Source organism: Entelurus aequoreus, linkage group LG26 (genome assembly GCF_033978785.1).
Source record: "Entelurus aequoreus isolate RoL-2023_Sb linkage group LG26, RoL_Eaeq_v1.1, whole genome shotgun sequence".
Classification (NCBI taxonomy): Eukaryota; Metazoa; Chordata; class Actinopteri; order Syngnathiformes; family Syngnathidae; genus Entelurus; species Entelurus aequoreus.
Genome location: NC_084756.1, coordinates 24,990,068 through 25,013,769, shown reverse-complemented (window position 1 = coordinate 25,013,769; position 23,702 = coordinate 24,990,068). Strand labels below are relative to the sequence as shown.

The following is a 23,702-nucleotide window of genomic DNA, read 5'->3' as shown; positions in this document are numbered from 1 at the left end:
GACTCAGCAGCATCATTCTTCTAGTGGATTCTTCGCTTCGGAAAATGACAAAAAGATGACTGCCAGTGAACACGGAAATGTAATACATTCACTGTCATCAGGGGGAGGGGGACCCAGGATGCTTGTAGTGCGGCAGGAAGAGGAACTAGACAGGAAAGGTATTCTGGGTAAACGAGGTAGGGTTTGTCAGGAGAGGCTTTAGAAAAACCTTGCAAAGCATTGCACACGTTTGTCGTGCGTCCTTTGTCAGACTTTAATGTCTTCTTTGACACTCAGCTGGGAGAGGGTCTTTTTGATGCGCAGGGCGGTCAGTCGGGCAGCACCGTTGGCGTACCAGCACTCCCTCATTATTTTGCCCATAACCCGCAGAGCCTGCAACAAAAAGCAGATTTGATTCAATTAGGACTTTTTTAAAAAAATGTTGAAGGTTTGTGTTTCCACCAGAAATGACTGCCGTAAATTACAGACTATAAGCTTATTTTCTACGCTTTCAACACTGCAGCTAATTTATGGATTTTTCTTCGCTGATGGCCATAATGCTAATAGTTTAATAAAAAATATTAAGTAGAGATGTCTGATAATGGCTTTTTTGCCAATATCCCGATATTGTCCAACTCTTAATTACCGATTCCGATATCAACCGATACCAATACATACAGTGGTGGAATGAACACATTATTATGCCTAATTTTGTTGTGATGCCCCGCTGGATGCATTAAACAATGTAACAAGGTTTTACAAAATAAATCAACTCAAGTTATGGAAAAAATGCCAACATGGCACTGCCATATTTATTATTGAAGTCACAAAGTGCATTATTTGTTTTAACATGCCTCAAAACAGCAGCTTGGAATTTGAGAGCACGAGGAGGTTGAGGGGGGGGGAAGAGTTAGTGCTGCAAGGGGTTCTGGGTATTTGTTCTGTGGTGTTTATGTTGTGTTACGGTGTGGATGTTCTCCCGAAATGTGTTTGTCATACTTGTTTGGTGTGGGTTCACAGTGTGGCGCATATTTGTAACAGTGTTAAAGTTGTTTATACGGTCACCCTCAGTGTGACCTGTATGGCTGTTGACCAAGTATGCCTTACATTCACTTGTGTGTGTGAAAAGCCGTAGATATTATGTGACTGGGCTGGCACGCAAAGGCAGTGCCTTTAAGGTTTATTGGCGCTCTGTACTTTTACCTACGTCCGTGTACACAGCGGCCTTTTAAAAAGTCATACATTTTACTTTTTGAAACCGATACCGATAATTTTGACACCGATACCGATCAGTTCCGATATTACATTTTAAAGCATTTATCGGCCGAAAATATCGACAGTCTGATATTATCGTACATCTCTAATAATAAGCAAATACACTGAAAAGGTGTGTTTGGGCTACGGCGCCATCTTTCAGACAACTTCGCTCACTGCAGGTGAAGCAGTGTCCTTCTGTTTTAAAGTTAAAGTTCCAATAGTCACACACACACACACACACACACTAGGTGTGGTGAAATTATCCTCTGCATTTGACCCATCCCCATGTTCAGCCCCTGGGAGGTGGGGGGAGCAGTGAGCAGCAGCATACCAAAAGTATAAGTGCCGTTCCGCTTTCTAGCGGTCCATAGCGTTTCTTCATGTATCATTCCAAGCAACTTTTGTCAGATTTACAATATAACTAAAACAATTCATACTGACTAAACAGTCCCACGTGTGATGTCTGTAGGGGTGTTTTCATGCGTATTTGCACATGCTAACTTCATGTAATGAAGCATTAGCTAATTTGCTAACACTTTTACGAGTGTCTTTGTTCGTATTATTCACTTACAACGGCATTCTTTTTGTGTTGTTTCACAAATTCCTCAGTACATTCACCAAAACGTCACCGTGGAGTTATTGGGTCTGTTTAGCTGTGGGTGTCCATTGCGATGACTTCTGTTTTGTTTGATCAGCCGTTTTACAGACATCGTTTGTAAACAATTAAAGTATGTAAATAAACATTTACAAAATATTTCTGTGTAGATAACTCATTTCAGTGTATATATATGCGGCTTATAGTCTGCTGCGGCTAATAAATGGAACCACTTTTTTTCTTTTCTAGAAAATTTAGTGGGTGTGGCTTATATCCATATAATCTGGAAAATACGGTTATGAATAACTGCTGCATTGCACCAACTAAATGTTGTTGTCATGTTCACACTGCAGGTCAATTCCTTGTTTTAATGTTAACTCTACCATTCTGAATTCCTCCAATGTCGACCCAGGCCTCTTTCGTGTTTGGAAATAAATCAGACGTGTATTCTGCTAGAATAATTGTAAGTTATCACAACAAACTTTGTGTTGAAATGAGTTCCAGGCCTACCAAGAGTAAGGCTGGTAAAAGTCCACAGTGTAAGGAGGAGAGCCACATGAAGGCTTTTCTGTTTTCTCTCATGTATGGGAATCAACAAAAGGATCTTGTTCTGGACCAAGGACTTCAAAGCGGAGAGATGACAGGATCTGCCCAATTTCCAGACGAACTCTATTTGAACTATTTTATGGACCTCTTTCTGAAGTATTTTACGAACTCTTTTTGAACTATTTTATGGAACTCATTTTTGAACTGACCTTTTCTGTGGATTGTTTACGACCTTTTCTGTGAACTTTTTTGCGACCTTTGTCCTTTGGAAACAGCGGTGGCCAGGTGGTCGGGGAGGGTCCCGAATAAAAGAAGGTGGTATGCAATCTTTTGGCAGAGCGTGCTGTGAGATTGTAGAAGGATACAATGTCCGGGCGACTCTCCTCAATATATTGAGTCCAAATTGAATTCTGTCTCTGTTTAATTCTTTGCCTCTTGTCTTGTTTAATAGATGTCATCAGTGTTTGAACCTGACATATATTTCATGTACAGATGGGATTTATCATACTTGCCAACCCTCCCGTTTTTAGCGGGAGACTCCCGGTATTCAGCGCCTCTCCCGATAACCTCCCGGCGGAAATTTTCTCCCGACAAACTCCCGGTATTCAGCCGGAGCTGGAGGCCACGCCCCCTCCAGCTCAATGCGGACCTGAGTGGGGACAGCCTGTTCTCACGTCCGCTTTCCCACAATATAAACAGCTTGCCTGCCCAATGACGTCATAACATCTACGGCTTTTAGAGAGTAGAGTGCACAACTGCGCACACAACAAGGAGACGAACGAGGAAGTTACAGACATGGCGACGCCGTCGACGAGCAAGATGAAGAAATATGCTTGCAAGTTCCAAAACGAATGGAAACAAGAATTTCAGTTCATCCAGGACAGTTGGAAGGGGAAGGTGTATGTAATTATGTTGCCTGTACATTTTGTAAAACAGACTTCTCCATTGAACACGGTGGCCGAGTCATGAACGGAGGAGAAGTTAAACAGGACAATACTGCCATCTACTGGATAGCCCCCGGAACACTGAAATTCAAGTATTTATTTTATTTATATGTATAATAAAATAAATATATATACATATATATATATAGCTAGAATCCCCCACCTCCCGGTATCTGAGGTCTCAAGGTTGGCAAGTATGGATTTATGGCTCTTTGAAAGAAGGTGGATTTTAAGACCGGCTCATTATTCTCTTTCTTTGTATTTAACCAAGGAAAGGAAAGGAGGACATAAACACAATGTGAAGGTAGCAGCCATATTCATGTGGTTACCTCATGGCTCTGCCACCAGTTGGAGATGTCGGGTCGTATCTTTTGCTCGCACACCACCTTCTTCATCTCGTCCACCGAGGGGTCGGAGGGCACCAGGTCGTAGTATGGCAGCTGATACTCCTGGTGGATACCTGCGGGCGCACGGGGCGTGGCCTGAGTCGGCATCAGCGCGTGAATAGCGTGAGTGAGGACCCACCTCCGCTGTTGCAGCGCCGTGCCATCTCCCAGTAGACCAGCCCCAAAGCGTAGATGTCGGCACACTTGAAGGAGTCAAAGTGCGTCATGTTGATGCTCTCGTCCAGGACCTCCGGGGCCATGTACCTGCGGAAAGACGCCCAAATGTCACCTTTTCAAACTCGTTTCCCTCTTTGCTGCTGACACACCTCCTGGTTCCCACTCGCTGGTTGGGGGCCATGTCGATGGTGTCTGTGATGGCGTCGTGACGGACCGCTAAACCCAGATCGGCGATGGCACAGGTGCAGTTCTTCTTCACCAGGATGTTCTTGGACTTTAAGTCTCGGTGTGCGATGCCAGGCTTTCCTGCAAAGACGAGGTGAACATACCGCTTGTCATCATTTGGGTCACAGGTGAGCTGGAACCTATCTCACAAGCACCCACACTCACTTTCACACTTACTTAAAGCACAGAGGACGGATCTGACCCATGACATCATTCTATATGGAAATAATATGCACTACTTTATCTTTCCTTACTAAATGTATTAGACATGTCTGAAATAAATACAATTACTACTATTTTGACAGAAAAAATACATGTACTTCATGCATTTGCATATATTTGACATCTTTTACACACATAGGCATTATTAAATAATGCCTATGTGTCAAAGTCCAGGCCCGAATGAATGATCTGTGGCCCCCAGGGATGATATTTGATTAGTATAAGAACCGGCCCACAGGCCACAGCCGCCTGCTGCTGTTTTGCACGCACCAATACTCCCATCAGTGTTGGTGCTAGGAATTTTCAAAATGGGGTCCCAGGTACCCCATCTAGTCATAAAAATAGGGTCCCACAGTAAATATTTGGGGTCTCACTTATTTGTAAGCGTTTTGAAAACAAATGATACATGTATTCATTATCCTGTTATATCTCACATTCTATATTGTGTTTTGGAACAAGGTTGTTATAAACGTTACTCCATTCATTAAAAAAAATAATACAAAAAACACTTTTATGCATATTTACACTAGCATTCAAAAGTTTGGGGTCACATGTAAATGTCCTTATTTCTGAAGGAAAAGCACTGTACTTTTCAATGAAGATAACTTTAAACTAGTCTTAACTTTACAGAAATACACTCTATACATTGCTAATGTGCTAAATGACTATTCTAGCTGCAAATGTCTGCTTTTTGCTGCAATATCTACATAGGTGTATAGAGGCCCATTTCCAGCAACTATCACTCCAGTGTTCTAATGGTACAATGTGTTTGCTCATTGGCTCAGAAGGCTAATTGATGATTAGAAAACCCTTGTGCAATCATGTTCACACATCTGAAAACACTTTAGCTCGTTACAGAAGCTACAAAACGGACCTTCCTTTGAGCACATTGAGTTTCTGGAGCATCACATTTGTGGGGTCAATTAAACGCTCAAAATGGCCAGAAAAAGAGAACTTTCATCTGAAACTCCACAGTCTATTCTTCTTCTTAGAAATGAAGGCTATTCCACTAAATTGTTTGGGTGACCCCAAACTTTTGAACGGTAGTGTATAATTTATTCGATTATAAACATTCTTCTTTTCTTCCTTTACCGCTGCTGGTTTAAATATATTTTTTATTGTAATATTTTCAGAATGTGGTCTATGTTTGGCCAAAGTAAGACAAAGAAAACAATCTGAAGTTGTCTTTAATTTTTAGTTTTAATGCCACGATTTTAATAGTGCGCACAGATTTTCCTCCAGGGGGCGCCTGAGCTAAAATGAGTGTGACGCCATAATGCAACAATTATATTACCATACATTCCAAACATTAAAATAAATACATTATCTGCTCGACTTATCATTTCAAAGAAAGTTATCCAACAAATTTTACACCGTAAAAATGACTGTAGATTTTAAGGTTAAAAACTAGTAGTATTTTAACTAAAATGTTTCAATTAAAAAAACCTTTGGTACCATTTTTCCATTTACTTTAATACACGGAACAAATGACTGCAAATTTTATTGTAAAAAAACAGTGGTAATGTATCTACATTTACAGTAATGTGCTGTAAAAAACCTTTGTAGATTCTACAGTAAAATTCTGGCAACTGAGCTGGCAGTTTTTTAACCATAAAATGTAATTTATTTATTTTTTAATCTGTAAAAAAAAATAAAAAAATTCATCAAATGCATTAGCAATAGTGTAATAATGAGGCAAATCCCTTTTATATTGATGTAGTTGTGTATTATTCACTGTTACAAACAGTCATGACTGTGATGTGAGCCTCAATGAAAACCAGAGAGACTCCCCTGATTAAAAGGGTCCTGTCAACCTAACACGTGTTTGGGACATGGGAGGAAGCCTGAAGACCAGGGACAAAAAACTATGCAAACCCAGAGAAAAACACAAGGACACCTGACCAAGTGGTGGCCTTGGGGCTGCCATGCTCTTTCTCTCATTGATAAATCTCAAGCTTGAAAAATGACTGCCCCCTGGTGGCCTACTGGTTAATGTGTCCAGAGTTGTATATAAAGCGAGTATGGACACCTAAACGGGCACCATGGTCTTGATTTACGTGGACCTCGACTTCAAAAAGTTGAAAAACTTATTCGGGTGTTACCATTTAGTGGTCAATTGTACGGAATATGTACCGTATTTTTCGGACTATAAGTCGCAGTTTTTTTCAGTTTGGCCGGGGGTGCGACTTATACTCAGGAGCGACTTATGTGTGAAATTATTAACAAATTAGCGTAAAATATCAAATAATATTATTTAGCTCATTCACGTAAGAGACTAGACGTATAAGATTTCATGGAATTTAGCGATTTTTTTTTTTAGCGGTACTCTGCGTACTCAGTTTGCTGCACGGTAGCCATGTTGGTGTGGTTGACCACCACTTTGTTCACCGGAAGTAAACGGGTCAGAAAAAGTCACGTGACTAAATACAGCCTGTAGTGTCCTGTGTTTGGTAATATAACCAATAACTGCATTTTTGTTCTTCAAGTCTTATCTTGGGCATTTTGACGTCTGGACTACAGATGCTTGTGCATACATTAAAAATGGCGGACGCGCACAAAGCACTTTGGGTACATTTATACCATTAAATTGATAATCCGCTGACAATTTTCCCAATTTGTGACGTCACCATTTGTGCACATTTCAAACAGCTCAAGTATGAAGGAAGGCAAGATTGTTGTGTAAATATCTCCGCCACGCCTCCCCGGTTTGACTTCAAATTTTCGGGACTTATGCAGATCCCAAATACACAGCAGCAGGTACCAATAGGTAAGAAAGTTGTTTTTTTGCATAAAAGGTGCCCTTTAAATAACCTGTTGATATTGTCAATAGCACTCACCATAATTGAAAAATGTAGTTGATACATGTGATCGGTGTTGGTATGTGATGTCACTCATGGATGATCGATACCCGAATGGGCACAGGAAGACAGCAAGGGAGTTCACCTTGTGTTCCGAGTATCTCCATGTGCAGATGTGCCAGGCCGCTGGCAGCTGTCAGGGCCAGTTTGATCATTCCTTCCGACGTGACGGAGTAGCGGTTGAGGTAGTCAAACAGGGAGCCGTGCTCGTGGTAGTCCGACACCAACCACAGCTGAGTCCACGTGCCGTTGTCTACGCAAAGAGAGACCACAGATCATGTTAAAACTCATGTTTGGTTTTTTAACAATAATAATGAGTGTCAAAAAAATCGATTTTTGAATGAATGCCGATTATTTGTAATGATTCTTAATCAATTACATTTTTTTATTATTATTTTTAATCCGTCCCGTCACTCAGAAAAATCATATAGTTGATGTAGATGATCATATCTGCTGTACAGATTTACTGTAGAAAAGAGAAGTGTTGGATATTTCCCTTGTTGCCTTATTTGTATTTGACTTTATTAAAAGTTTGGGTAGAATTTTATGAAACAAAACCAGTTTTCTTTTAAATAATATAAAAACAATTTCAGAGCTGTTTGTCTATTTTATGGAGTAATGTAGTTAATCATAGAACTGGCACCCAATGTTTTTTTTTTTTTTAAAGTATTGATTTTAAAGCATGAATTGGTTTGAATCGAGAATCAATTCTGAATCGAATCGTTACCCGCAAGAATCGAATTGAATTATGTGGTGCCAAAAGACTCACAGCTCTAATAATAATACTGTTAGCCTGCCTTGAGCTGTGACACTGAATCAGGGCCATTTGCATCCCCGGGAAATCAAATGTCCAAATGCACGATAAAATAATGTTTTATTTATGAAGGTGTCTTCCTGCATATAGGTCAGATTTTACATTTATAATACAATTTAAAATACCTTGAACACCTGAAAAAAATATAATTTTCTGGTTGGAATTGGGGGTTAAATCACCAAAATGATTCCCGAGCGCGGCCACCGCTGCTGCTCACTGCTCCCCTCACCTCCCAGGGGGTGGAACAAGGTCATGGGTCAAACGCAGAGAGTCATTTCACCACACCCAGTGTGTGTGTGTGTGTGACTATCAGTGGTACTTAAATATATATATATATATATATATATATATATATTAGGGCTGCAACTAACGATGAATTTGATAATCGATTAATCTGTCGATTATTACTTCGATTAATCGATTAATAATCGGATAAAAGAGACAAACTACATTTCTATCCTATCCAGTATTTTATTGAAAAAAAAACAGCATACTGGCACCATACTTATTTTGATTATTGTTTCTCAGCTGTTTGTACATGTTGCAGTTTATGAATAAAGGTTTATTAAAAATAAAAATTAAAAATAAAAAAAAAACAAAAAAAAAAACTGCGCATGCGCATAGCATAGATCCAACGAATCGATGACTAAATTAATCGGCAACTATTTTAATAATCGATTAGTTGTTGCAGCCCTAATATATATATATATATATATATTTTTTGTCTTTACATTATGCATGCCGGTAATAACCTGTGATTTAACATGATTAATCGAAATGCATATGCATTTGATTATTAGATTTTTTTTTATGTATAACTTGCTTTGAAATCATGAATAAAGGTGACAAGCTGATATTTAACTATTTGTTTTTATCCCACAAAAATAGTTTTGCAATACAGTATACATGTAATAATTTAATTGGCATGATCAGGTAATATTAAAGTTTAAAATGTGCGTTTTTTTTCTGTCAAAATTGAAAGAATGAATACATTTAGTAAAAAAATAAGTATTTTATTGAAACCCATTTTTTCCAGGTTTTCACGGGCCACATAAAATAATGTGGCGGGCCAGAACTGGCCCCCTATAAGCACATTTTGTAGTGCGCAGCTTTTCGAAGAGGGGTTTAAAGTACGATACTGCATGATACTGATAAAGCATGTTGCCCGTGGTCACACACGCCCACCCTGGCATGGTTTGAGAAGGACTGGTCTACAGGAAGTTGCATCATTTACATCCTCCGCAGGCCATGGGAAGAACAAAAGTAAGTTCACTTGATTACTTTTCCGTATATTCAATGATATTTCAGCTATGGCCGCAAAATCATGTTTCCTAAATGATTATTTCTAATGTTATTAGTAAAAAATATATTTTCATTGAATCACTGTAGTGTGCTCAGTGCTAACAGGCTATTAGCATAAATGCCATAAAAAGAAAGAAGTGTGCACCTTTGTTGTCGGCAGCGATAAAACCCAGGATGTTCTCATGTCGTATCATGATGGTCTGATAGATCTCAGCCTCACGGAACCAGGAGCGCTCTTCTCGAGACGAGAAGATTTTCACCGCCACATCACCGCCCCTCCAACGGCCTCGCCACACCTCGCCAAAACGACCCTTACCGATAACGTCTTGCAGGACAATTGTTCTTGCGACGGTCCTTTGGACGAACAGAGGCAGACCTGAACGACACAAAGTAAGTTGGCATGTGGTTTGTTCCAATTTATGACATAATATTCATGATTAGAAAAACACATAAGACATGTAGTTTTGTTATATTTAACTTAATATTCATAATTAAGAAAACACATCTTTACTTATGACATGTTTTAATAAAATATTTGACTTAATATTCATGATTAGAAAAACATCTTCACATAAGATGTTTTGTTCGAATATTTGACTTAATATTCATAATTTGAAAAAAAAATCTTCGCATAAGATGTGTTTTGTTAGAATATTTGACTTAATATTCATAATTAGGAAAAAATCTTTACATAAATAAGACATGTTTTGTTCGAATATTTGACTTAATATTCATAATTAAGGATAACATCTTCACATAAGACGTGTTTTGTTCGAATATTTCACTTAATATTCATAATTAGAAAAACACATTTTCACATAAGATGTGTTTTGTTAGAATATTTGTTTGAAAATCATAATTAGAAAAACATCTTCACATAAGACGTGTTTTGTTCGAATATTTGACTTAATATTCATAATTAGGAAAACCTCTTCACATAAGACGTGTGTTTTGTTAAAATATTTGACTTAATATTCATAATTAGGAACAAATCTTCACATAAGACGTGTGTTTTGTTAGAATATTTGACTTAATATTAATAATTAGGAAAACACATATTTACTCATGACATGTGTTTTGTTAAAATATTTGACTTAATATTCATGATTAGGAAAACATCTTCACATAAGACGTGTTTTATTTGAAGATTTCACTTAATATTCATAAATAGGAAAACACATCTTTACTTAAGACATGTTTTGTTAGAAAATTTGACTTCATATTCATAATTAGGAAAATACATTTTAACATAAGAGATGTTTTGTTAGAATATTTGTTTGAAAATCATAATTAGAAAAACATCTTCACATAAGATGTGTTTTGTTCGAATATTTCACTTAATATTCATAATTAGGAAAATATCTTTACTTAAGACGTGTTTTGTCAGAATATTTGACTTAATATTCATAATTAGGAATGACATGTGTTTTGTTAAAATACTTGACTTAATATTCATAATTAGGAAAACATCTTCACATAAGATGTGTTTTGTTTGAAGATTTCACTTAATATTCATAAATAAGAAAATATGTTCACATAAGAAGTGTTTTGTTAGAATATTTGACATAATATTCATAATTAGGAAAACATCTTCACATAAGACGTGTTTTGTTGGAATATTTGACTTAATATTCATAGTAAGGAAAATATCTTTACATAAGACGTGTTTTGTTGGAATATTTGACTTAATATTCATAATTAGGAAAACACATCTTTACTTAAGACATGTTTTGTTGGAATATTTGACTTAATATTCATAATTAGGAAAACACATCTTTACTTAAGACATGTTTTGTTAGAATATTTGACTTCATATTCATAATTAGGAAAATATCTTCACATAAGATATGTTTTGTTCGAATATTTCACTTAATATTCATAATTAGAAAAACACATTTTCACATATTTAATATTTGTTTGAAAATCATAATTAGAAAAACATCTTCACATAAGACGTGTTATTTTAGACTATTTCACTTAATATTCATAATTAGAAAAACACATCTTTACTTAAGACATGTGGTTGGTTAGAATATTTGTCTTGAAATTCATCATTTGGAAAAAAACATCTTCACATACAGTAGGCCTTGTTGTATTTTTGCCTCATACTTGTGAGAATCCTGCATGTGACTGAAGCATTAAGGAGTGGGACTATGCAGGACTAGCTGCAGTGTACTCAAACAACCACCAGGTAGCATCCCTTTCTCCTTTGGACTTAACAGGTCGGTAGCGCATTCTTCACTCCCACTTCAAGTGAAAGATGAGGCAAACATACAACTTACCTACTGTAAGACATGTGTTTTGTTAGAATATTTGACGTGAACTTCATAAATAGGAAAAGGAGTCAGCTGGTAGAGTTATGCTGTGGCTGACCTGAGCCTGAACCAGATGTGGACAGGTCGTAAATGAGGTCTTGCAGTGTCCCGTCGTTCGGCATGTAAAGATTGTCGCAGGAGGGATCTTCCAGCCCCAGCCTCTGTCTGTGCCCGCAGGCCCGGCGCTGGTGTTGACACATGAACACGCCCACCAGCAGCAGTAAACAAAGCAGCAGGAGCGGCCCCGCGATCACGGCCACCAGTTCCACCGGCCCCCACGACCCACCTGGGCCCGAAGCACCCCCGGGGCCCGACTGGGTGGTCACTGAGGAAGAGACGGGGGATTAGTGTGCGGAATGCGACACTGGTTTGACACCAGCACAGCAGGTTGAAACAAGAGCACAAAGTCATAACAACTATTGACATTTTTACGTTGGATTGAAAAGGAATGCTGAACAGGACCAAACTTCACCTGGAAAATGACCTGACATTCACACTCAAGCACTCATAACAGACTCTCTCTGCAATCTTCCACGTCAACAAAGCCTCACAGAAATCACTCTAAAGTTCCACTTTTAAAAATGCACTAGCTCGATGCTAATTTACATTAGATATGCCATACAAATGCTACTGATTAGCATTAGCGATTTTACATGGCTATCTCATAGGGTTGTAACGGTACATGTATTTGTATTCAACCGTTTCGGTACGGGGGTTCCGGTTCGGAGGTGTACCGAACAAGTTTCCACACGGACATATTAAGTAGCGTAACGCACGTTGTGTAAACAATGCACACCGAGGCACAACACACGGCATGCTAGCAGCTAACGGGCTACGATAGACTGCCCATACGTCCTCTTTTCACCGGACATGTCCTCTTTTGCGGAGCTGTCAGGGCGGAGTTTCTTAAATGCCTCAAATGTCCGGCATTTTGAGTTAGGGTTGCGTGTATTTTCAATGTACGTTCAGGGTTAAGAAGGGAACAAAACAAACAGCAGCATTGGTGAGGGAGGGGCAGAGAGAGAGAGAGAGAGTTATGATAAACGCGCATGCGTCGCCAGGCTCTGCCTTTTATCCATAGATTTATTACATTTAATTTTCTATTATCTATAGCAGGGGTGTCAAAAGTGTGCCATTTGCAGCCCACAGCTAATGTTTTAAAGGCCCACGGCACATTCTAAAAATACTATTCAAATAAACAAAAACATAACAAAAGTGAAATAAAAAAGCTTAAAAAGGTTAAATGTCATTTAGAAAAAGTTGCAATGTTGACTAATAAAACAAAGCTGTTTTTTTTTTCTTTCAAACTGTCATTGCTCAAAACATAATATTGAATAAAAATCAATGTTATTATGAATTATTGACCTATCCAAGGTTCCCATTACTTCACATCAAATATTACACTAAGAAAACTATTTTTGGTGGAAGATTTTGCAAATTTGGTAAATAAGTAACCCCAAAATTTATATTTCGTTGTTTTCTTACTGTACCGGAAATGAACCGAACCGTGACCTCTAAACCGAGGTACATACCGAACCGACATTTTTGTGTACTGTTACACCCCTACTATCTCAACATCTTCAAATTTGGTCATGAAAACTACAACTAAAATGTACATAGGGTTAGACAATTATTCCAATTTTAATTTTGACTCCGATTATGGCTTAAAATGATCATAAAAATATGGGCCTCACAATGTGCATGCAAATTCCGGAGCTTATAACAGTGAAATTGATGTGCAGTGAATGAGTGAAAACAAGACCACGTCTACTAGACGTTTGGGATCTCACCATGGTTGCTACCTTTTATTTGACACAGCGCTAGTATGCTTCATCAATAATCACTAAGCTCAAGAAAAAAAGGAAGGCATATGATTTCCGCGTTCAAGTAACGTCGAACGTAATCCCGCTGTCAAACGCTGAAATTACGGAAATTGAAATAAATCTGAGTGAAGTTCTGTCATTGTGAGAAGAAGGAACATTTTTTTGAAAAAAATAACGTGTCCGGTTGCGCTCATTCATCCCTGAAACACGCCCTGAACTACCGTATTTTTCGGAGTATAAGTCGCTTCGGAGTATAAGTCGCACCGGCCGAAAATGCATAATAAAGAAGGAAAAAAACATGTATACGTCACACTGAATTATAAAACGCATTTTTGGGGGAAATTTATTTGATAAAATCCAACACCAAGAATAGACATTTGAAAGGCAATTAAAAAAAAAAAAAGAATAGTGAACAACGGGCTAAATAAGTGTACGTTATATGACGCATAAATAACCAACTGAGAACGTGCCTGAGAACAAAAATGAATGCATACTTGCAAATTAAACTCAGAGGTGTAAGAAAACAAGCTATAACAACTTGACAGCACACGTATTATCACATCAGTGTTAAATGTTACATCTAAAAAAATTTGTATTTATTATTATTACCATATTTTGTGGACTACAGAGCGCACACACAGACGTTAGCCGCACCGGACTATAAGCCGCAGATATATACACGTTGTGAAATTAGATATTTACACCATATGATTCTGTAAATGTTTATTTACATACCTTAATTGTTTCCAAACGGTGCCTGTAACACGGTAGTAAACGGATGATCAAACAAAACAGAAGTCATCGTCATGAACCCCCTAGCTGCGGAAGCTAGCTCTCCATTCAGCTAAACAGACTCAATAACTCCACGGTAACGACCTGGTGAATTTACTGAGGAATTTGCCAAATTGGAACAATATAAAAAGAATGTGGTTGCAATACTAACACAAACACTTGTAAACGTTACTAGCATATTAGCTAATGCTAACAACTCTAACTTGATTATATTACGAGAGCACGTACAAACATGCAAGAAAACACTCTTACAGACGTCACACATGGGACGGTTTAGTCAGAATTGTTTTAGTTATATTGTAAAACTTACAAACATTGCTTGGAGAATCCATACAAGTAGAAACGCTACACTGCAAAAACTGAAATTTAAGTAAGATTAAATATCTCAAATAAGGGTTATATTTGCTTATTTTCTGTGTGATAAAATAATCCTTCTCACTAAGCAGATTTTATGTTAGAGTGTTTTACTTGTTTTAAGGGTTTTGGTCCTAAATGATATCAGTAAGATATTACAGCTTGTTGCTGATATTTGATGAGCTATATTGAGTAAAACATGCTTGAAACTAGAATATCAACTGTTGCAAAGCTGTGTCATCAACACTCACAAGTAGAAAACTACTTTTTTAAAGAAATAATTTCTTACTTCAAGCATGAAAAAAAAAATCATGATGCCGAGCGCATATCATTATGTCAAGATAATGGCACTAGCATTTACTTCATTTAAGAATATTTTCCAACATATTGAGCAAAAATGTCTCTTTTTTTTCTACCAAGAAAAGTGCACTTGTTATTAGTGAGAATATACTTATTTTAATCTATTTTTTGGGTTCATTGAGGTTACTGTATTTTTCGGAGTATAAGTCGCTCCGGAGTATAAGTCGCACCGGCCGAAAATGCACAATAAAGAAGAAAAAAAACATATACACGTCGCACTGGAGTATAAGTCGCATTTTTGGGGGAAATTTATTTGATAAAAGCCAACAGCAAGAATAGACATTTGAAAGGCAATTTAAAATGTCTAAAGAATAGTGAACAACAGGCTGAATAAGTGTACGTTATATGAGGCATAAATAACCAACTGGTATGTTAACGTAACATATTATGGTAAGAGTCATTCAAATAACTATAACATATAGAACATGCTATACGTTTACCAAACAATCTGTCACTCCTAATCGCTAAATAACATGAAATCTTCCTCCTCGGTGTCGCTCCTGGTATGCCCCGCTAGGGTCCATTCTTTCTGCTGCTCGATTGCCGTTTTCTGGTGCATATTTCACTACGTCCAGCTTGTAATCTGCAGTATATGATTTCCTTTTCGGTGCCATTTTAGTTCAGTCCTTCTCAGTTTTTATAAGTTACCGCAAACGTTGATGTGATCCATTTTAATAGCTCCGACAGTAGCGTGTAGCATATAGCAGTTAGCATGCCAAAACCCACAATGCACTTCTGCCATGACCCGCCCCCGCCGAATTCTTATTGGTTGGCGTGTGAGTGACGATTGCTGAGGTGTGTGTGACGATGGCTGCCATTTGCTTCGTCGCTCACGTGAATGAGATAAATAATATTATTTCATATTTTACGGTAATGTGTTAATAATTTCACACATAAGTCGCCCTGGAGTATAAGTCGCACCCACGGCCAAACTATGAAAAAAACTGCGACTAATAGTCCGAAAAATACGGTAGCTAATTCTACTTGTTTTGGAAAGTCTTGACCAGCCGAATTTTATTGTTCTATTGGCTGATAATTTTGCTTAGTTCAAATAAAATACCCCTAATTTTTTGATTGTTTTTGAACACTGACTTTTTGCAGTGTAGAAGACTGAACGGCACTTCGGGTTGAAAGGACTAAATGGAAGGACACTGCAGCACCTGCCATTAGCGAACTTGTCCAAATGATGGCACTATAGCACAAACAATAACACACCTTATCAGTGTGTTTGCTTGTTTAAAAAAACCAACCTATTGCATTATGGCTGTCAGCGAAGAAAAATCCATATATTAGCTGCATCGTTTTGTAACACGCAGGGTTCAAAATGTAGGAAAAAAGTAGCGATCTATCGCAGTGTTTCCCACACATTCATTTATTTGTGGCGGCCCGCCACGAAAGAATTACGTCCGCCACAAATAAAAAAAAAAAATAAGTAAAAAAAAAAATTAAAAATTAAAAACATTTGTTTTTTTGTTTTTGTTTTTTTGTCCTGTCCAGCTTCTCAGGCAAATCATATAGTTGATGTAGATGCCCATATAGGCTGTTCACATTTACTTTACAAAAGAGAAGTGTAGGATACTTCTCTTGTTGCCTTATTTGTATTTGACTTTATTAAATGTATTTCTATTAGAAACACAACATGTGTATATAACAAAGGGTGCAAAGTCTGCAGGCAGTAGGAAACACATGGTTAAGTGTAGGGAGTAAAACTGATGGCAGTCTAAAGTTCAAGATTTTTGGAGCTCTTTGTTCAGTGGATCAGATGTTTGATGAAGCTCTGTGTCTATCTACCACCACTACTGTTTTATGTTTATTTGTTACTGACTGTGGCAGGACACCTCTGCCTCTGTTTCACTTTATGTTGCTGGTAAATAATATGCTTGTAGTAGCAGGCTAAAGTTAAATTATTTAGTATGCACTAATTAAAGGGGCAGAGCTTTGAGACATTTTAGCTTTTATATTTTATAAGATATATTTTTTGTAAGAACCACAATTAATAAATATATTTCAGTGAATAACTTATTGTTCAAATCTGTATATAAATATGTACATAAAGTGTTGTAATTATATTGTAAAATGGATGGATGGATGGACGTTTAAAACAAAACTGTTATTATTAATTAGTAAGTATACATTTTTTTAGCCTTTTTAGAGAAAATCAAATCATTGTAGTAAATTATGCAAATTACTCGATGATGTCATGGTGACCACGCCCATAGCCACGCCCCCACCGCCATAGGTATCTTGGCAGTTTATGGGAAACACTGTATCGTCCGATGTTTACGGTATATTATTATTCACCACATGAACACACACAATCCTTTTTGATTCCCATGCACTTTGAATAGATATCGGGTTTAAATGTGAAAGGTGACCATCCCTACTTGCCGGATATTTAGACTATAATGACACACTCTCAGTGGATTAAAAAAAAATAAAAAAATTTGTGAGATACCGCACACGTCCAAGATGCAGCGAGGAAAGTGCAGTCCAGCAAAAAAACAAAACAAAAGCATCTGTCATGACATCATAATTACATAATGTGCAGAATGTGTGTGGGTGTGGGACATTGTGTCTTTTGTTTGTTTTCCAATATCTGTGACGTGCACTAAAAAGGGTGTGGATAGTGTCTCACCGGAGGGTACTTTGAGGTCCATGCTGTTGCAGTAGTCGCTGTAGCAGCACAGGATGTTGACCAGGCCATCTGCACTGAGGCAGTAGAAAGGCTGACCCGGAGGCTCAAGTTTGTCTCTGGTGATGCAAGTGCGAAGGTGCTGCTCTTGGCCGTCCAGGAACGAGGTGGAGGCCATGCAGGCGCCGTCCGTCTCGCACTGGAAGCCCGTCTTCTCACACCGGGCTGTGGTGCAGTTGCACCAAAGAGCTGTGGAAATGAATGAATGAATTAATTTATGCCGGGGCTGGTCGCTATGAGACAAAATTCATATCGCGTATAAATTCAACCATTCAAGGTAACTGTATATATATATATATATATATATATATATATATATATATATATATATATATATATATATATCTGTGTACAACTTATAATGGAAGTGTTCCTGAATGGGGTTTGTAGTCCCTTAGCAAGGCTACCGTATTTTTCGGACTATAAGTCGCAGTTTTTTTCATAGTTTGGCCGGGGGTGCGACTTATACTCAGGAGCGACTTATGTGTGAAATGATGAACACATTAGCGTAAAATATGAAATAATATTATTGATGTCATTGACGTAAGAGACTAGACGTATAAGATTTCATGGGATTTAGCGATTAGGAGTGACAGATTGTTTGGTAAACGTATAGCATGTTCTATATGTTATAGTTATTTGAATGACTCTTACCATAATATGTTACGTTAACATACCAGTTGGTTATTTATGCCTCATATAACGTACACTTATTCAGCCTGTTGTTCACTATTCTTTAGACATTTTAAATTGCCTTTCAAATGTCTATTCTTGCTGTTGGCTTTTATCAAATACATTTCCCCCAAAAATGCGACTTATACTCCAGTGTGACTTATATATGTTTTTTTCCTTCTTTATTATGCATTTTTGGCCGGTGCGACTTATACTCCCGAGCGATTTATACTCCGAAAAATACGGTAATCTCATTTAAGAAACAACAACAAAAAGGGCACAAATACAATGTCATTGTTTGAGCATTTATTGTGCAGAAGAACACCAGAAGTAGGGCTAGGTCAACCCAAAACGTTGAAAGAGCCGTATTGGACCAAAAATACAAAGAATGAAAAGCCGTATATAAGTGTTATAATGAAGGCAACACATGATGTAAGTGTCTATATTAGCTATAATAGCCTACTATCAAAATGACTATGTGCCGCAGGCTGAAGCAAATCTTCGTTGACAGAAATGTTGAAATGTGATATTTATTCTACACATTTTTACAACATTAGAAACCATTAGTAAATCCGAGGTTACTCAGAAAGTGAGATAACTCCTGGAAATGACTGTCTTAGAATGGCCAAAGGTATAGATAGATGTGTGTGTCCAAATTAAAGGAAACGGCAGGCTGTCTTCTTTTAATAGATTTATTAGTATCTTTGGCAAGCTAGGTAATGTTTGCTGTGGTCCGGGACAACATGGCACACTAACAACTATCTATATTCCGTACAGCTAATGTGTCATGAGACATGCAAAACTAAATTATATACAAAGAGGACATAAGTAAAGGAAATTAAGTGAGCTAAAATATACCTACAAATGAGGCAGAATGATGCAATATGTACATACAGCTAGCCTAAATAGCATGTTAGCTTTGATTAGCTTGCAGTCATGCTCTGACCAAATATGCCTGATTAGCACTCCAACAAGTCAATAACATCAACAAAGCTCACCTTTGTGCATTCATGCACAGTATAAAACTTTTGGTGGACAAAATTAGACAAAGGAGTGGAAGATTTTACATGTAAACAAACTGTTGTGTTTGGTTGTATTGCCCCCGCCCATCTTTTTCCATTTTCAATCCTTTCTTAAAAATGCTCTAGGGAGCCACTAGGGCGGCACTAAAGAGCCGCGGGTTGCTGACCTCCGGGCCAGCCGATATGGCTGAAAACTGTATCATGATATCCGTTTTTTAAATGGATCAATATTGATAATCCTTGTGTTCTTTATGACGTATTTAAGCCTGGCAATAAATACAGTAATATAATTTCCAACATACCAAGGTGCAGAAGGTGTCTGGTAGCCAGGTAGATTGAGCGCGGCTAAGGTGCTGAAATAAATGCAGTAGATTTGAAGGTAGTAGCAGTTTTGAGACACAAGGTGGTAGTCGTGTATAAGCTATTGAACACTCAGCAGAGTAATTTGGGAAGCTACTTATTAAACCGATCTAAAGACAAGTTTCTGTTATGAGTTTGATCTATCAAGATATCAGTTTCTCTTCTCACTCCATGCAGAGAATCCACAGCGAGACAGAAAGACGGCGCAACCAAACCGAATAGTTGATACTGTTACGTGATTGGCTGTAAGCGTGTCCCTCCCATTTCTCAGTGATACTTCCTGTTTGCTGTTATTCTTGGTTCCCCAAGAGTTACTTCATGCAACGAACCTTGTTTCGTGAACTTCGACACTTTGATATGTATTGATATCGTTTTATCGGCCCAGCCCTATTGATGGTGTGACGGCAGGGCACAAATCTTCACCGTGGCCAAATTTATATAATTTATATAAGTGTATATCGCCAACACTACACCAAACTTACACGTAGCATTTTGAGTAATTTAGCGACTTTCAGTTTCCCTACTGAGTAGTCGCAAAACTTGCTTCACACACACACACTTCATTGTTTCCCATAAACTGCCAAGATACCTGTGGCGGTGGGGGCGGGGCTATGGGCGTGGTCAACATGATATCATCGAGTAATTTGCATAATTTACTACAATGATATGATTTTCTCTAAAAAGGCTAAAAAAATGTATACTTACTAATTAATAATAACAGTTTTGTTTTAAACGTCCATCCATTCATCCATTTTACAATATAATTACAACACTTTATGTACATATTTATATACAGATATGAACAATAAGTTATTCACTGAAATATATTTATTAATTGTGGTTCTTACAAAAAACATATCTTATAAAATATAAAAGCTAAAATGTCTCTTAAAGCTCTGCCCCTTTAATTAGTGCATACTAAATAATTTAACTTTAGCCTACTACTACAACCATATTATTTACCAGCAACATAAAGTGAAACAGAGGCAGAGGTGTCCTGCCACAGTCAGTAACAAATAAACAGAAAACAGTAGTGGTCAAATACAAATAAGGCAACAAGAGAAGTATCCTACACTTCTCTTTTGTAAAGTAAATGTGAACAGCCTATATGGGCATCTACATCAACTATATAATATGCCTGAGAAGCTGGACAGGACAAAAAAAAAAAAAAATATTTTTTTTTTTAAATTTGTGGCGGACGTAATTCTTTCGTGGCGGGCCGCCACAAATAAATGAATGTGTGGGAAACACTGCCCTTCAAATCCTTAAAAGTTTTGAGGCTGTCGCTTGGTAACTCAGTTTAAGCCACCTCCACATACACTATATTGCCAAAGGTATTTGGCCACCTGCCTTGACTCACATATGAACTTGAAGTGCCATCCCATTCCTAACCCGTAGGGTTCATTATGATGTGGGTCCACCTTTTGCAGCTATTACAGCTTCAACTCTTCTGGGAAGGCTGTCCACAAGGTTGCGGAGTGTGTTAAATAGGAATTTTCCACCATTCATTGGTGAGGTCACACACTGATGTTGGTGGAGAAGGTCTGGCTCTCAGTCTCCGTTCTAATTCATCCCAAAGGTGTTCTAGCGGGTTCAGGTCAGGACTCTGTGTAGGCCAGTCAAGTTCATCCACACCAGACTCTGTCATCCATGTCTTTATGGACCTTGCTTTGTGCACGGGTGCACAGTCATGTTGGAAGAGGAAGGGGCCCGCTCCAAACTGTTCCCACAAGGTTGGGAGCATGGAATTGTCCAAAATGTTTTGGTATCCTGGAGCATTCAAAAGTTCCTATCACTGGAACTAAGGGGCCAACTCCTGAAAAACAACCCCACACCATAATTCCTCCTCCACCAAATTTCACACTCGGCACAATGCAGTCCGAAATGTACGGTTCTCCTGGCAACCTCCAGACTGGTCCATCAGATTGCCAGATGGAAAAGCGTGATTCATCACTCCAGAGAACACGTCTCCACTGCTCTAGAGTCCAGTGGTGACGTGCTTTACACCACTGCATCCCACGCTTTGCATTGGACTTGGTGATGTATGGCTTAGATGCAGCTGCTCGGCCATGGAAACCCATTCCATGAAGCTCTCTGCGTACTGTACGTGGGCTAACTGGAAGGTCACAGGAAGTTTGGAGCTCTGTAGAAACTGACTGTGCAGAAAGTCTTTGCACTATGCGCTTCAGCACCCGCTGACCTCTCTGTCAGTTTACCTGGCCTACCACTTCCTGGCTGAGTTGCTGTTGTTCCCAAACTCTTCTATTTTCTTATAAAAAAGCCGACAGTTGACTTTGGAATATTTAGGAGCGAGGAAATTTCACGACTGGATTTGTTGCACAGGTGGCATCCTATGATAGTTCCACGCTAGAAATCTAGAACTAGAAATTTGTAGAAACAGTCTCCATGCCTAAGTGCTTGACTTTATACACCTGTGGCCGGGCCAAGTGATTAGGACACCTGATTCTCATCATGTGGATGGGTGGCCAAATACTTTTGGCAATATAGTGTATATTGATATCGTTTTGTCGGCCCAGGCCTATCGATGGTGTGACGACAGGGCACAAATCTTCCCCCGTGGCCAAATTTATATCATTTGTACCATCACACCGTTGCATTTTGAGTAATTTAGCGACTTTTAGTTTCCCTACTGAGGAGTCGCAAAACTTCCTTCACACACACCCTTCAAATCCTTAAAAGTTTCGGGGCTGTCGCTTGGCAACTCAGTTTAAACCACCTCCACATATCCCCACATGTATTTTTAACCTTTAAATTCACACTTTCCCCGTATGTTATGATATGTTGTCTCTCTCTGATACAACCAGCCCAGCATAAATGTTGTAACAGTGATGACTTTGCACTTCTTAATGTGTTAGTTTGACAGTAAACTTAATTAGTTTGACAGTAAACACACTCTTATAGTATCCTTGTTGGTGTAGGGACATGTTGTGTAACTTATTGACATAACAACTTATCGAACTGATAAGATAATGTTCTCATTACTAGTTCTCCAGTAGAAAAACAACAAACTATCAAGTTGAGGTACGCTCATTTGACTATTATATCAAAGTGTGCACAAATAACACAATTATTGTTGGTTTGTTCTCGTGACTGGGCTAGCATGCTAGCAGCTAACGCCACAATGGTCCGCCCTGCGCGACAGCAACAACAACAACAACAACAACAACATGGGCACTCACCTTCACAGCTTCTCCGCAGCACCAGCCAGGTGAGCAGCGCCTGTGACATCCGTGAATGTGCCATAATGATGACATATGTGTCTCTTTTCCCCTCCCTTACACGCTCCTTCCACTACATCCTAGCACGGCAAGCTAACTTCAGCTAGTTAGCTGCTAGCCTGCGTTGGATGAGGCTAGGACACGTGACGTGATGATGGTCTGTCTCCTCCACTACACAACACTACACTAAACAACACGACAGTACACAACACAACATAACAATAAACAACACTACACAACACTAAACAACACTAAACAACACTACACAACAGTAAACAACACAACAGTAAACAACACTACAGTAAACTACACGACAGTAAACAACACAACAGTAAACAACACTACATGACAGTAAACAACACTACATGACAGTAAACAACACAACAGTAAACAACACTACACGACAGTAAACAACACTACAGTAAACAACACTACACGACCGTAAACAACACTACACGACAGTAAACAACACAACAGTAAACACTACAGTAAACAACACTACAGTAAACAACACGACAGTAAACAACACAACACGACAGTAAACAACACTACACTACAGTAAACAACACTACAGTAAACAACACTACACGACAGTAAACAACACAACAGTAAACAACACTACACGACAGTAAACAACACAACAGTAAACAACATTACAGTAAACAACACTACACGACAGTAAACAACACTACACGACAGTAAACAACACAACAATAAACACTACAGTAAACAACACTACACGACAGTAAACAACACTACAGTAAACAA

General features: G+C 38.3%; 1 protein-coding gene across 1 annotated transcript in view; it reads right to left on the bottom strand.

Moving 5' to 3' along the window:
• Window positions 1-23,100, bottom strand: part of LOC133643209 (activin receptor type-1B-like) — a 24,231-nt gene extending 1,131 nt beyond the window's left edge. The window contains exons 1-9 of the mRNA XM_062037642.1: window positions 22,896-23,100; window positions 17,585-17,830; window positions 11,679-11,945; window positions 9,451-9,681; window positions 7,275-7,442; window positions 4,034-4,190; window positions 3,847-3,971; window positions 3,651-3,781; window positions 1-372 (exon numbers count right to left, since the gene is read on the bottom strand). The exon at window positions 1-372 is cut by the window's left edge and continues 1,131 nt beyond it. Of these exons, the coding sequence (XP_061893626.1) occupies window positions 247-372; window positions 3,651-3,781; window positions 3,847-3,971; window positions 4,034-4,190; window positions 7,275-7,442; window positions 9,451-9,681; window positions 11,679-11,945; window positions 17,585-17,830; window positions 22,896-22,959 (1,515 nt within the window). The 5' untranslated portion in view covers window positions 22,960-23,100 and the 3' untranslated portion in view covers window positions 1-246. The remainder of the gene's footprint in view (window positions 373-3,650; window positions 3,782-3,846; window positions 3,972-4,033; window positions 4,191-7,274; window positions 7,443-9,450; window positions 9,682-11,678; window positions 11,946-17,584; window positions 17,831-22,895) is intronic.
• Between the last annotated feature and the right edge of the window lie 602 nt (window positions 23,101-23,702).